The sequence below is a fragment of the Trematomus bernacchii genome, unplaced genomic scaffold (genome assembly GCF_902827165.1).
Source record: "Trematomus bernacchii unplaced genomic scaffold, fTreBer1.1, whole genome shotgun sequence".
In the NCBI taxonomy this organism is placed as follows: Eukaryota; Metazoa; Chordata; class Actinopteri; order Perciformes; family Nototheniidae; genus Trematomus; species Trematomus bernacchii.
In genome coordinates this window covers 2343179-2358065 of record NW_022987588.1, presented here as the reverse complement: position 1 = coordinate 2358065, position 14887 = coordinate 2343179, and the positions used below count along the sequence as shown (strand labels likewise).

Below are 14887 nucleotides of genomic sequence, written 5' to 3'. Positions count from 1 at the left end.
TTTTTAGATGTTGTTCTTGCTGCTGTAACCACAGCAGTTGCTGTAAGCACAAGTCTGGGTTTACATTGCAGTGACGGAGAAAGTATTCCCTGTTTGTAAAAGAGACCTTTGCAGATTTATCTAGAGTTATCCATCCAAGGTTCTATAAGCTTTAGTACTCACAGAACAAAAGGTACTATTGTGTGGTACTGTACTACCAACACTGAATAACAATAAAACCCTTATCCCATCATATCCTCGCATTTGAGAATCTGGAACCATCAAAGTTTTGGGCTTTTTATAAAATGCCTTAATCAACGAGCTAATTCATGATTACGTTCTCATGGACTAATTAATAAGTTAATGAATGAATAAAGCAATGTACCATATTAACTGCTCTGGAGCAAATATCTGTCACATGAAATGTATATCAAATGTAAGTTTTATTGGCTTATTTTATCAATGTAATTTAATGATCCCTTCAGATATTATTGCAGATTTGTTGAAAGCTAGTGAGCTAACGTAGCTAACCTAGTCATTTCAAATATACTGACAAAACACGTACAACTATGCGAGGGTGACAGTTGGCCAACTTTACAATCCCTACATTTCAAGAAACGCTCTGGTGCATCACTTTTTAGTTTCCCCGTTTCCGTTGAGTTTTGAGCTTCTTGCAGCGTCTTTTGATCGGATTTATGCTTGTAGCATTTTGCTAATGCAGCGCTTTATTTCACGTTTTGTCAAGTTGGCCACTGTAAATATACCATGTAATAGATCAGGTTTTATATCCTGAAACTTTTTCCACTGTTTTATAACATTGGATAACTTTCTAGTGTCTGCTTCAGGCAGTAAAGAGGAGGAGAGAGAAGAGCCTTTACTTAACCAGGAGTTCAGGTGCTAAATGCATGAATATCACAGTGAGTGGAGAGTCTACGCCAAAAATAACAGCTCCTTTCCAGTACGCTGCCCACAACCACAGCCAGTCCCTAAAGATTAAACGTGCTTCACCACAGTATCTTAAGGCTAGATTCTTACTGAGTGTCATGCAACCGTAAATAAGTCGTCATTAGAAGTGAACCAGAGCATTCCTGCAGCGATGAGGGGGACACTGGGTGAGCATTCAAACATCTAATTGCTGGAAACCAAACATCTGGGAATAAGGCCAGGTGAGCTGGCAGAGTTGCTAGCGGGGAACAGAAGAACAGATGAAGTAGAACATGTCTGCGTCTTGTCTCAGACCGCGAGGATCCCGCCGCGTTCCAGTCACTGCAGAAGCACTGGGAACACTTAGCCTGCAAACCATTTGTTATGAGACCAGGGAACACCAGCCGTTCAGCAGAATCAGCTTTCAGGATGTCATCAAGCGCCTGCATAGTACTGGGTAGGTATTGTTGAAAGCCAATCCACTGTTTACACAGGCTTTTCAAAAATCATTAGGGGTTGAAAAATATTCATAATGTGCACAATGTGCTGGTGGAATTTAAAAACACCAAGACGCAAATTAAATAAGACTCCTCCCTGGAAACAGTTTAATCTTTTCAATAGATGTATACTCACTCTCTGGTAACTATTCTGCCTTCATGTCTTTGTAAAACCTGTTTTCCTCAAATTGTACAACCTCATCACAAAGGAATGTAACAGTGAAAAAACACTATAAAATAATGTCATACAGAGAAATGGTAGAAAATAAATGCTGATCTCTAAAATAAAACATGACTTCCCCTCTTCATCAGGCTCAGGTCAATTGTTTTTGTCTTCATTTTGCAAAGACAATCGATGTTTAATGACACTAAAGCTGAGCATCTCTCTGTGGTGACTTTAAAAGCCCTTCTGTTAATTCCAAGACAAAAAACATACCACTCCAGAAACAAAAAGTGTGATCCCCCACAACAAGCTATATAAAAGCAATGGCTTCAACATTGCAGTCTGCCAGTCACCAGATATAATTACCAAACAAAACCAGCTATGTTTAATGGTTAACTTTTGAAACATAGCACATTGTTTCCAAGGACCTCACAAGAGGGGAAACAATAGCACGCCAAAGCAGATAGATGTAAATACTCACAAAGAAGAAGCTTTCGATCTTCCTATTTATGATTGTTGAGGATGTTTGTCTTCTTTGTGTCAGTAGAAACAAAAGACTTGGTTTTGGGAGAGGATCTTGCATACACATATTGAAGGAACTGTGGGTGTTTTTAAGGACATAAGGATGTACATAAGGATATTTAAAATATAACCCACATACTAGTAACAATTATGTATAGCACATGTAGTGAATTAGTATTTTAAAACGTGGGCACACAGGAAAACAAAGAAAATATATTCTGTCATTTGAAATATGAAAAACGTCACGGTTGAGAATATGTAATGTACTGTATATTTCTTAATTGTCTGAAAAGACCAAACTGATCCAACTAATTGCACGAGTGTAAAAAACAAGTTTATTCCCGTGTGCTATCTACCACTTTTGTTGCCCAGAGACTATTCAAATCATATAATGTAGCTGCACTGTTGCTCTGGTGGACATTGTCCTTCAATACCATGCACAAAGGCACTAATAATATTCTGCCCTGCGGCTGTAAATACTGTAGTGCAGCAAATGTGTATTAATCCGCAGCTGAAAATAGTCCCCCACAATTACAGTACTTAATCTACGTAATCTGTATTTAAGACAAATTTGTTTTAGTTTAAACTACATTGCTAAGCAGTTGTGGGAAACTCTCGCTTACATTTTGAAATACAACAAACCCTATATATTTATGACCTGTTTTAGCAAACAGGCTAAGGAAAACTACCGTATTAATATAATGACTAAAGAATTGTTGGTTTTCAGGTAAAATAATACCGGCTTTGTAATATTACTTAAATTGTGCCAAAAGCCATTCAAAACTGAACTGACATCAGACCTTTTTATCTCAATTAACTTGTCTTGTCCCCTCTGTAAATCATTACTAAGTCTTACAGTGGGTGGTCTTCCAGTTCCACTTCTCACAAACTACGGAGTCAGAGGCTATTTGAAATCTGCTGGAACAAAAGTAATACACTTGTCTGAGACACACAGGAACAATTTAGGAACAATGTAGCAAAATGGTCTTAATCTTAACCCTTTCTATGTGGAGGCTTCATGTCTGCTGCCACCGTCTCTCTAATCAGAGCTCCTTTCACACAGTGGGAAAGTCAATAACAGCATACAATCAGTACTTTCTTTAAAAGGTATTTTTAAAAAGGGGACTTTGCATTCATTTCAGTTGCTGTCATATGAATGATTCTACTTTGCAACACTTTTATTATTGGAAACGTAATTGTATTAGACAAAGACCATGTCAGAGACACAGAGGAAGTTGAGGGAGACCTGGGAAGAGATTTGAAATCTGTCTCTCTGAGGGACAGACCAGGAATAACATGCTGAGCGAATCAGATCTGTACATTCAGGTAGTCACAGAAGGTAGAATCGGAGGGATGAAACCCTCTTTAAAATGGTCACACATGCAGAGCACACACAGTGAAATTTGGCCTCTGCATTTAACCCATCCTAGTACCAGGAGTCTAGTACTAGGAGCAGTGGGCAGCTATTGTACAGCGCCCGGGGAGCAATGGGAGTGGGGGGGGGGGGGGGGGGGATGTCCGGTGCCTTGCTCAAGGGCACCACAGCAGGGCAGGAGGTGAACTGGGACCTCTCCAAGTAGCAGTCCACACTCCATATTTAGGTCTGGTCGGGGACTTGAACCAGCGACCCTACGGCTCACAGTCCAAGCCCCTACTGACTGAGTCACTGCTGGACGTATTTTGAATCATTACAAATAAACATTATTTGTGTTATTATTCCAACTGTTATTGTTGTCAACAGTATTATAAGGAGTGGCAATAGTATTTGTCTAGTTATTATATTTAAAGCTACTTGTTATTAGAAATGTAAACAGTGTGTATTAAACTGAAAGGAAAAGAAAAGGAAACCTTCATCCTCACAGTATGTTCATGAATAACTCACTTACCTCCACAGTACCTAACCTTAATCAAAAGTGTCATTAGGAATGATATAATATCATGTGGTACTCCTTGTTCTGTTTTTAAAACGACAAATATGCTACTGATTTTGTGAAGCCTAAGCTACAGTCCCTTTAACAGTTCCCTTTTTATGATTCTCATTCCTTACATATGAGTTTTGATCTGGCTTTATGCATTTTGAGATGTATGTTGATCTGAATGCACCAGATAAGTTGTCCTGGGACATTGTCTTGGTATTATATAGCACAACTAAGGCCTATGCTTACCCTTAGACGGTACTGGTGCTATAAATTGTGACTAAATGTTGCCAACTGCTACAGCGGAAATAAGAGTGCTTCACTGATGTGCACAACCCTCAACCTGGGACTCACGTATCAGGTGGAAGATGCCGTCGCAGGCGCTGATGTGGGACAGGAAGGCATTTCCCAGGCCTTGACCAGCATGAGCGCCTTTCACCAGGCCAGCAATGTCCACGACATTAAGGAAAGCTGGAACTTTGCTGCAAACCAGGAAGTAAAAGCAAAAAGGTCAGACTTTAATTAATATCACTTTAAATAAAAAAGAAACCTCCCTCATTGTACTATCATCTTCTTATATCAGATTATAGTCACAAAACATGGCATAGTCAACACTAACTTAAGAAGCCTTAACATAGTGTAAACATCATAAAAGAGAAGGCTTTTGGATTTTTCTTTATTGCAATCAAATCCTGTGAAAGAAAACAATAATGTCATAATTATCCATTATCCGTAATTTACAACTGAGAGGTATTTAATGTCATTGTTCTTGGGCTATACTGTAGCAGTGGAATCTGTTCTGCGGGTATTACAGTTGCAGCGTAAGTCAAGAGGAACTGAGTTTAAGCCTGCCACTGAGATACATACTGCTCTTTGAAAGGCAGTAGTGACTCAAATTCATGCAGTCAAATGCTCTGTGCTATTCAACATACCAATTCTTGTCAGTCAAAAAGGGATATCTCACTAGTACTTTGTCAGAATAGCCCGACAAATCTGAATTCCGCCTGCTTTAACAGCCTCTATAAATGTGTATGATAACCAGGTGTTGGAGGTTCAGATGATTCTGCTTTTCCCTTAACAGAAAACCTTGAAGTAGAGCAGCAATCATACATCATACAGAACTGGCAGCTACATGTCAACAACATTGTTATGTTTTCTCATACCTATTGCAAGAAGACCGTCAGCGACTACAGATCTGAAGTGTGAATAATAGGTGAACGATGAGACCCCATACCTGGGAGGTTTGTGGAATTGGCAGAGGAAATCATAGCGTTCATCTGGAATGGGCACTCTGCTTTCATTTGGGTCAATGGTGCAGAAGGGGAAATGTTCTGCTGCCGCCTGACTCTTTGTCAACACGTTGAAAAAGGTTGACTTCCTGAAAATAAAAACAGCAGTGAGGTCAATCCATCTAAAAGTGCTGGTGTGCAGAACCTCATGGTTCGACTGCATGAACCTGGAACAGTTCAGTAAATTATTTAAGGCTTTTTTTATTTTTCGGAAAATGGAACAAAAAAAACCAAAAGGTTAATGGAGATAGAGTATTTGAGCTTTTGATTCAGAAATACTATATGAAATACTTCGCCCAATTACAAGGTCAGATAATCCCATAATAGATCAATTGTAGGTGGAATCGAGGGGCAAATTACATTTCTGATAGATCTCAGCTGTTGAACGGGATCAGCCAAACGCCGCCCCATGTTGTGATCACACAGAGATTTATTTTCTCTGTCACAAGCAGATCAAGTGTACTTCAAAATCTACAGACAATGGCAAGTGTCTACGAGTCATAATGGCATGGCAGTTAACTATAATCCAGGACTTTCCATTTGTATCCTCTCATTGGGGGAAATGATTGTTTGTTAAGTCCTATAGGCATAAGATTGCTCAAGATTGCTAAAGTGATGCATTTGTTTCGTATGTAAACCTAAATTGTTTTTTAAACATACTTGAAGGATATTCTTGGGTCACCTTGGATAAGGAAAAGAATGACAATCCACAGTTACATTGCCCCATTATCATCAGGTTTGAAAATGTTTCTAATTAAATAAATAATTACAATTTAGAGTGTAAAATGCGGGTCCATGGGGATGGGGATCCAGACTGTTTTTCCACTAGTGGGAGTGGTATATACTTAACTTTTTTTTATCTTTCCAAGAAAAGGAAGATGCTAAATAGAATGTTAAACTGAAAGTGGAGAACAATTAGGAACAAGAGAACAGTCATGGCACATACAATTTAAATGTTGGGATTTGCAAATAACGCACATATTTTCTTACATCATTTCTTTATAGGGGTCAAAGTGCCACAAAATATGTATCTGTGTTATCTCTATGTGATATCTCTGGGATATCTCTATGTTCTAATAAAAGACAGGACCCTTGTTATAGATGATATTTGTATTCACAACAGTTCTTATCAGAAGATTGCATTGTTTTTCTGGTTGAATGGCTTGTTTAACTTCAATCAAATCAATTATTTTAGCGCAAGTTGTCTAATTCAGTGTAAAAAATGCAGGGAGACCAATGAGCTAAATGTATGAAATAGAAAATAATTGTTGTTTGTCTATTAATAAATTAATAGTGCACAGTATGTTCATGCTCAAATGTTAGCATATCCACTTTTTAAGAATATTAAATGGGGCAATTGGGAACTTCAAGAAATGACTTGGAGATTCAGTATTTCTTAATTTTCTGTCTGGTACATAAACATAAACACATGACGAGCTTAAGTGCATAAGAAGTCACACAGAGCAAACTGGGATGATGCACTATAGTCAAAAGGCAGGGACCCTTTCAATTAAGTTCAGCAGCTGACCTGAGGAAGTGTTTTAAGAATGACTCACAATGAGTCAGTTAAGCCATAAACTGTGCATACTTGTCAGTGTGTCACAATAGTATGTTAAATGGACAAGAAAGACTCAACTTTTTGGAGCTTTTGAGCAAAAAGACCAAATGTCTCTGTGATGGAATAGCTGCGAGATTGGCTGAATCACACTCTCAAGTTTCCCATGTGTGTGAAGAACGGTCAGTTACGCCCAACTAACAGCAGGCTGGCATTCAAACATGGTTCATTCATGAAGAAACCACAGGAGGGTTGACGAGTTGCACTTTGACTTAAATGAGGTATGGCAGGCCACAACCTCAATGAGTTCTTCTTCTTATACCAGGAAGAAATTGTGGTTTTGCTGGGTTTAGAAAAGAAAACACTGGACTCAAGGGGGTTGGATCATTGTGCTCTAACATCCAACAAACAGCTGCATGAAGAGGCTGCATGTGCAGGAGCAGAAACATCTCAAAAAGGGATTCTATACAGAGTGTTTATTCTCCGTTATAAATATCCAGTACCTGAAAATATAATGAAAAGTCCTGTAAAAAATACCCTCACGCTATAAACAGTTTATTTGGAATAACATGAGCTTTTTTCCCTTCATAACCTGCAGTTTTCAGTCCTTATAAAAGTTTTAAGGCCACTTGAAAACAACCGTTCTGACTCAAAAAACGTTTTAGGAAGCTGCAGAAAGGTGAGAACCTGTCAGCTGAGCAGAAGATGACCTATCGCTGCGGCCCAGTCTGTAGCTCAAAGGGTAACATGTAGGGTCTGCCCTGTCATTACACTCTGTCACTGGGGCTGCTGAAGGTCCTGGTAGATGCTGACAAGGTGGATTTGTCTGACCAGGTCTGACATGCAGACACTGTGTCGGCCTCCTGACACACACTCTGAGCATGCAGTACAGATTCATGTCAAGTTGTCCACCTTACGGATACAAATCACAGGAAGAGTGACTCGCTTTCCAGGTTCATATAAAGGGAAATAATCCAAAACTACCTCACATTCTTTTCATCCTTCAAATCAAGTTACTGTGTTTGATTACATTGATGCATTGACAGACAGAAACACCTAAAATATTTGCTGCATCTATGCGTTATATATAAATAAAACCACATCAGTAAATAAGAAGAAAGAGGAAAGATCCGGGACTCTGATTAACATAATTCTACATATTTTTACTTGCAACCTTTAGTTTAAATGGTTATATCATATTTGAAGACACTAAAGCATATTTTGCACAGTGGAAAAAAACATTTGGAAAGACCACAACAGAAAATGTGTATGTCCATAAACAATGTACAATTTCATGCAGGTGTAATAGCTGAGTGATTTAAGCAACGGGTTTGGTAACTTGAACTTACAAGTGAATTTCATACAGTTTTCTTTAAAAATGTGTTCCACAAATCATAGTAAATGTGGCCTGCAAGGTGTCCTATTTTACTGAGAATCCTGTGTTTGTGTTCACTTTGTGATGGGGTTCCTTTAACACCTTAAAACATGGAATGTTTAAAGCATTACGTGAACGTTTATTAAGAAACACTGAAAATATGTCCATGTGAAGTTGCTTAGTAACAGGGTATTTTGCCTCTCTGGCTATTGTGTACATTTCAAGTTATAAACATCAAGCCAAATGCTGTTTAGTTTGTTTTGATAAAAACAAGGTGTGAAAGCTCTTTGTGAAGGAACGTGAACAACTCAAAGTTGTCTGTATATCTGAAATTCTATTTTTCTTTCTTTATTTAATATCTGCTCTTAAGTCTTGCAATCTACTGTACTCAGCTTACATGCTGCCTTTTATGCATTTATATTTATGGCATCATGGGAGGCAGACATAGTTCAGATGTGGACAGAGCACATGCTGGTGCAGGCAGTGTGAATGGGGAGAAGGCGACACTATCTATGTAAATAAAAACGTTACTTACCCAATATTAGGCAGGCCAACAATTCCTATTTTCAATGAAGTGCCAAACCTTCCAATCAGTGGCAGCGGCTTCGCTTCATCCTCTCCCTTTCCCTGATAAAGACAACGTGGAGAAGTCTGAAGTCAGAACCAAACACCATTACATAATCCACAATGCACACTCGTTTTTGGATGGAGCTATTCCTCATAACCTGCACCTTCTTTGGAGCCATTTTCCACTGTTAGGTTTCTGCTGAGTTCCACAACAGCTCACCAACTCAGAGAAGAAAACAACACATTTACACAAAATGTGCCAAGCTTAGTCCTCAAATGTTACCAGCCGACTGCACCTCGGATGGCTCGCTCCCCCGCATTAAAAATAGAACATGCAGCTTCTGGAAATGGAAGTTGACACTGAACGCTGGCAGGATGACCTGTACCTCCACATTTAGCTGATGGTTTTATCAATGTAGGTTGATGAGCTGCTGTGAGATCAATCTTACATAGAACTGTTGGCTGAAATGTGTCTGTATTGAAAGTGTAGTTAATCTTCAACAGAGGCTTGACTGGGTTGTCAACAGCTGCCTGCTTTGAATTAACATTTGAATCGTCTTGACAGCCGTGTTACTGAAGACATCCACCAGCTTCATCCCTTTGCTGGCAGGTCTAAGCATTTTGGCCATTTCCCTTTCTTTTATACCTTATTGACTTCCTACAGCAATAAATCCACAGTGCACTTTAATGTATATCAATTATTTCCAGTGCTTTTGTCTCTATTCACCTGCCAACAAACGAAACAATGACCTAAACAAACTCATGGTAGATCAGACATTGTCATTTAAAGCAAACAAAAACAATGGTTTTATCTTTATCTTTACATTTAAGAAGGAAGAGACCTTAAGTAATAACATATTGACAAAATACTCATACTTGTGCTATTCAATGAGCTTCATCTGATCATAAAAAGTGTAATTTTCAGACAGCACTGTACAGCTTTAGCGCCACAGAAACAAAGTAAAACATCCTTGCTGTTCCCACCAACCCCCCTTTGAGAGAAACAGGTGTAGCCACATGAGCACACCAAATTACCACAATTAGTTAAATGTCCTCAAATAAACTTCCCCCAGCAGAAATACAAATTAAAGCTCAACCAAAAACCATTGCCCAATCCGGCATCCTGTCTGGTTTAACATGCTGAAAATGAGGCTGTAATAATCTGGATTTGAGGCAAGTGAGGCTGGCTTTGTAGGAAGAATTCAAATGAATAGGTCTGAATTAATCATTTATCTTTTGTTGATGGATGCACCCCCACTTAGACTCATCACAATAGATGCAGAGCGTTTTGTTCGACCAAATAAATCATTCCCATTGTTTAAGGTACATTGATCAATCTAATGGCTTGTAATAGGCTCCTAATTGCCACAGAGAAGTGCTCACGAATAGAGTCCAGGATTACAGATGCAACTCAAAAATCTTACTTGAATGACAAGGCAAGATCATGTTCTCCCCTTTTGTCTCAAGAAGACATCGTCAGAAAAATCACTACTCTTTTATTATTATAGGTTAATGGGACAAACACATTTTCCTGCAAATACATTTAAGGCAATGCTTGTAAAATACATTTATTGATGCATTAATAATCTGAGATTACTGGAGATGTCTTTGTTAGGAACAATATTACAATCTTTTATTATGATATAATAGGACACAATCATGAACACGTGAATTAACTTCAACAAACGGACAGAATACCCGTGTTATCATTGAGACTAAAATCTGTGACATCATTTTATATTTTTAATAATTGTTATAATAATGTTGTGCGATGTTGTAATATAATTTAAGTAATGAAAAAATGCCCCTACATGCTGCGTGTAATTTCATTTACCGCTCCAATTAATTTCACTTATTCAGCAACAATTCACTTTATTTATGTATAATAGACATTTAATACTGTTAACAGCATATTGTCAAGATTGCAAAAAAATATTTAATTGTCGTTACAGCTCTCGGTATTTGATGAGGCTGATTTGTATTCACCCTTTTAAAGGGTGGTGGTTTGAAAGCAAAAAGAGTATTTGAACAAATTGCGCCTGTGTTGAATGGCAGCATTCATACTCTATAATGGAGCATTATTTGCCCGTTTTGAATACTATAATGCACATCGTTCAGTCAAGCCTTTCTCTGGAAAATTGCTTTAACTTTTAGAGGGATGATGGTTCACGTCAGAGGAGGTACATTTTACATTATGTCATTATCCCTGGGCGTTTTTACAAGCTATGTGGTATGCGGGCTTATGGAATTGTGATATTTAAAGAAAAGAAAACAAGTCGCTAGTTTAGACAAATTGTTGGAAAACGGCAGCCTCTTAATCTTCTAAATGTATGATGTGAGTGATTAGAGTGGCATTACATTTTATTTCTCGGATGAGACTCGGACAGAGTGCAAAAGCAGTTTAATGGAGATGAGTGGCGGCCTCAGGCATCACCTGCGAGCTGAAACTTTTCCCTCTTTTAAAATAATTGCCTTTAAGTTAAAAACACATTCAAGCACTGATCAAGCAAGCTGTCATTTGTAATTAACCCCTCACCTGCACTGCCCAACAAGGAAGCAGGGAGGGGGGATGCGCGCACGGCACGAACACACGCACGAGCACAGACGCGCAAATAATTGTGTCTGGAAGTAAACAAATGGTTGTTGATCCATTACGAGTGATTAGGTTATTTTCCTTCGTGTGTTCAAACAATACGTTTAATTCAGTCGGTTCATAAATGATCCCCAGGCGTTTGGAGGAAATATCCCTGCTGTTTCCGGCCTGTTTCTGGACATCTTCACTAAACTTCACCTGTGATTTTGCAATACGAACACGAGCACCTGTGGTTTAAGATATATAACAGTATTTTTGTACACCCGAGCATTGACTGTGCCGTGCCCAACACACTGCAGCATGTCGACACACTCTGTTCTGATAAAGTCATCAGCAACGCCAGCGTCTCTCACATTGTTCAGGATACTATGTGCTTAAATAGCAGCACTTTCTCAATGACGTGTTGCGCATGATCTGAATATTGAAAATCAGACGGGAAACCTGGAAGAACGCAGTGTCACCACAACCTACACATGCTTTAAAATAAGTGAAACGCTTACCTTTTGGAGAACTGACGTGTGAACTCAATTCTGCAATGAAAGGAGACATTGAGCCTTCGTGAGAATACATAAAAATAACTGTATGCATACAAAAAAAAATCAAAAAAAATCGTGTCTTGTATGACAGTCTGAGCAGAGGCTGCACAACAGATGATTGACGGCGGGGTTTTTGGTGTTTCTGTCCGCGGTCGAGTCTCTGATTGGCTGCCTTCATCCCCAGCCATGAATGCTGTGCTACGATTGGCTGCGAGTCTTTGCCAGCTGTACTTCAAAGAACACGCTCTCTACAACTAGGTAGTGTTGGGAGCTGCGAGCCAAGAGAGAAACCGTGTGACCTGAGTCAAACACGGTGAGTCTGAATCAAATTGGAGCCTTACAGCATTGAAATCGCGAACACTCTCATCACAGCACAGACCCTGGATATGGCAACGTCTATACTTGGGGTGAGTCTGACTTTGTATTTGTGCGCAAAAGTTGTGCGTAAAGTTATTGTAGACTACTCTCTTCTGCAACTGAAAGTGCTTGCTGCTTACATAAACATGCTTGCTTTCATGTTTGCACTAATGATCTCCAACTGTGTTACTAACTTGTTAATTATTATTTAAAAATAGTTACATGCCGATAAAGACGTGTAGGATTGTGTTTTATTATGTTATTTGTGTGTATATTCACAGCAGATATCTGACATAGTTAGTATACTGAGAAAGTTTAAAGTTTAAAAAAAATGTAAATAATTATTTCTTGAACGTTAGCCTGTGTTTTATGTATGGCTTTTTAAAATACGATTCTCCTCTCGCTCCAAAACATTTAACTTAGCTCCAACTATTCTTTTTAGATGTTGTTATTATTTATTTAACTAAAGTCTTATTTGTTTGTAATAAGTCATCTGCTAAAGATATTCGGGTTGAATAGAAAAACATTTATATATTCCAATGTTGTTGCCCGTTTTAAGTCCAACTTGTGTGTGTGTTTTCAGGAAGAGCCACGGTTTGGAACTACACCTCTAGCAATGCTGGCTGCAACTTGCAACAAAATTGGTAACACCAGTCCTCTTACAACTTTACCTGACTCGAGCGCTTTCTCAAAAGGTGGATTTCATCCGTGGAAGAGATCCTCCTCCAGCTGCAACTTGGGATCCAGTCTGCCCGGTTTCACAGTAGCAACAAGCCGCGCGCCGTCAGGACTAACAGCGAGCAGTGGCGCAGGGAACAGCGCCTTCTGCTTTGCCTCCACCTCCCCGACCTCCTCTGCCTTTTCCACAGAGTACAGCGGTCTGTTCTCCAACTCTGCGAGCGTCTCATCCCAAGATTCTGGACAGTCAGCTTTTATCTCCAAAGTCCACACATCAGCAGAGTCTCTTTACCCTCGGGTGGGGATGGCGCACCCGTATGAGTCTTGGTACAAGTCCGGTTTCCACTCGACCATCTCTGGCGAAGTTGCCAACGGTGCGTCCTCGTGGTGGGACGTCCACACTAACCCTGGGTCGTGGCTTGATGTCCAGAATCCTGCCGGCACCCTCCAGACCTCACTGCACACCGGGGCACCTCAAAGCATCCACTCCCAGCTGAGTGGCTACAACCCGGACTTCTCCTCGCTGACGCACTCAGCGTTCAGCTCCACAGGAATCAGCCCCACCGCGTCCCACCTCCTGTCCACCGGGCAGCACCTGTTAACTCAGGACGGGTTCAAAACTGTCATCCCCACTTACACAGACGCTTCTGCTGCCAACGCCATGATTTCTGGGGGCAGTTCAGGAATAAGTAGCTCCTCAAGGTCGTCCCGGCGGTACTCCGGCAGAGCAACATGTGACTGTCCGAACTGCCAGGAGGCTGAGCGGCTGGGACCCGCCGGGGCCAGTCTGCGCAGAAAGGGACTCCACAGCTGCCACATTCCCGGCTGCGGTAAAGTGTACGGTAAGACGTCTCACCTCAAAGCGCATTTGAGATGGCACACCGGTGAGCGGCCTTTTGTCTGCAACTGGCTTTTCTGTGGCAAAAGGTTCACTCGGTCCGATGAGCTCCAAAGACACCTCCGCACACACACCGGAGAGAAAAGGTTTTCTTGCCCGGTGTGCAACAAGCGCTTTATGCGGAGTGACCATTTGAGCAAGCACATCAAAACGCACACGGCCGGTGGAGGAAGCAAAAAGGGAAGCGACAGTGACACCGACACCAGTAACCAGGAGACCCCGAGGTCCGAGTCCCCAGAACTTATTATGGAGGGGGTGAATCCCAGAATCAATGTTAAGGACCATGAGTCTCCTCACGACGAGCCCTAATGAGGCTTCATCCAACAACAACAAAAAACAGATTAAAAAAATGCACAGCATAGAAAAACGGGTCTTATTTGAAAGACAATAAAAAGGAGAAAATATTCCAAGAGGAGATTGCAAAATCAAAAACATATATTCTCCACAGACGTTTCATTCGTAAACCCATCAAAAGAAAACAGTGCTTTACTGTAGGCCTTTGGGGATTTTTAGGGGCAACTTGAAAACGAAATGGATGTTTGGTAAGGGTGAGCGAAACCTGTTGAATTTTGGTTGGACAATGTGAGTTACACCTTGTATATTGACGACTAAACTATTTGTTATTTTCATGTAAATGTTAGGCTATGATTGTTTTATTCGTGTTGGTATCCTGGAAATCAGGGAGTTTACTTTCGACGCACTTTGTGGATATGTATGTACACAGCTTTTTCAACTTTGGTTAACCATTTTATTTCTTTGCTAAAAAAATATCTATATATAAATGTTTACCTGTATAAAGTCACACGTATAAGACTTTCATTTTATCGTAATTAAAACATCTTTAAAAAAGGCTGAAATTGTGTGATGTAAATTTTATATATTTTTGTGTTATTATTATTGTGAGGGTTTTAGTTAAAAAAAATGTTTATTTAATTTTGAATTGTATTTTTAAACGAGTGTTGCTCGTTTACTAATACTCTAAATATCACCTATAACACCTTGACTTTCACTATTTCCCCTATGGAATAAATCAATGTT

The 14887-nt window shown here is 39.8% G+C and overlaps 2 protein-coding genes across 2 annotated transcripts in view; one reads left to right on the top strand and one right to left on the bottom strand.

Moving 5' to 3' along the window:
* LOC117481239 (obg-like ATPase 1) overlaps nt 1-8966 on the bottom strand; it is a 39210-nt gene extending 30244 nt beyond the window's left edge. Inside the window, 4 exon segments of the mRNA XM_034128851.1 lie at nt 4356-4483; nt 5236-5379; nt 8756-8847; nt 8952-8966. Of these exon segments, the coding sequence (XP_033984742.1) occupies nt 4356-4483; nt 5236-5379; nt 8756-8847; nt 8952-8966 (379 nt within the window).
* A 3234-nt stretch (nt 8967-12200) lies between these two features.
* On the top strand, nt 12201-14692 carry sp9 (sp9 transcription factor). Its single transcript, XM_034128826.1, has 2 exons — nt 12201-12323; nt 12857-14692. Exons 1-2 carry the CDS (start codon nt 12303-12305, stop codon nt 14156-14158), a joined length of 1323 nt encoding a protein of 440 aa, XP_033984717.1. The 5' UTR covers nt 12201-12302; the 3' UTR covers nt 14159-14692.
* The last annotated feature ends 195 nt before the right edge of the window (nt 14693-14887 follow it).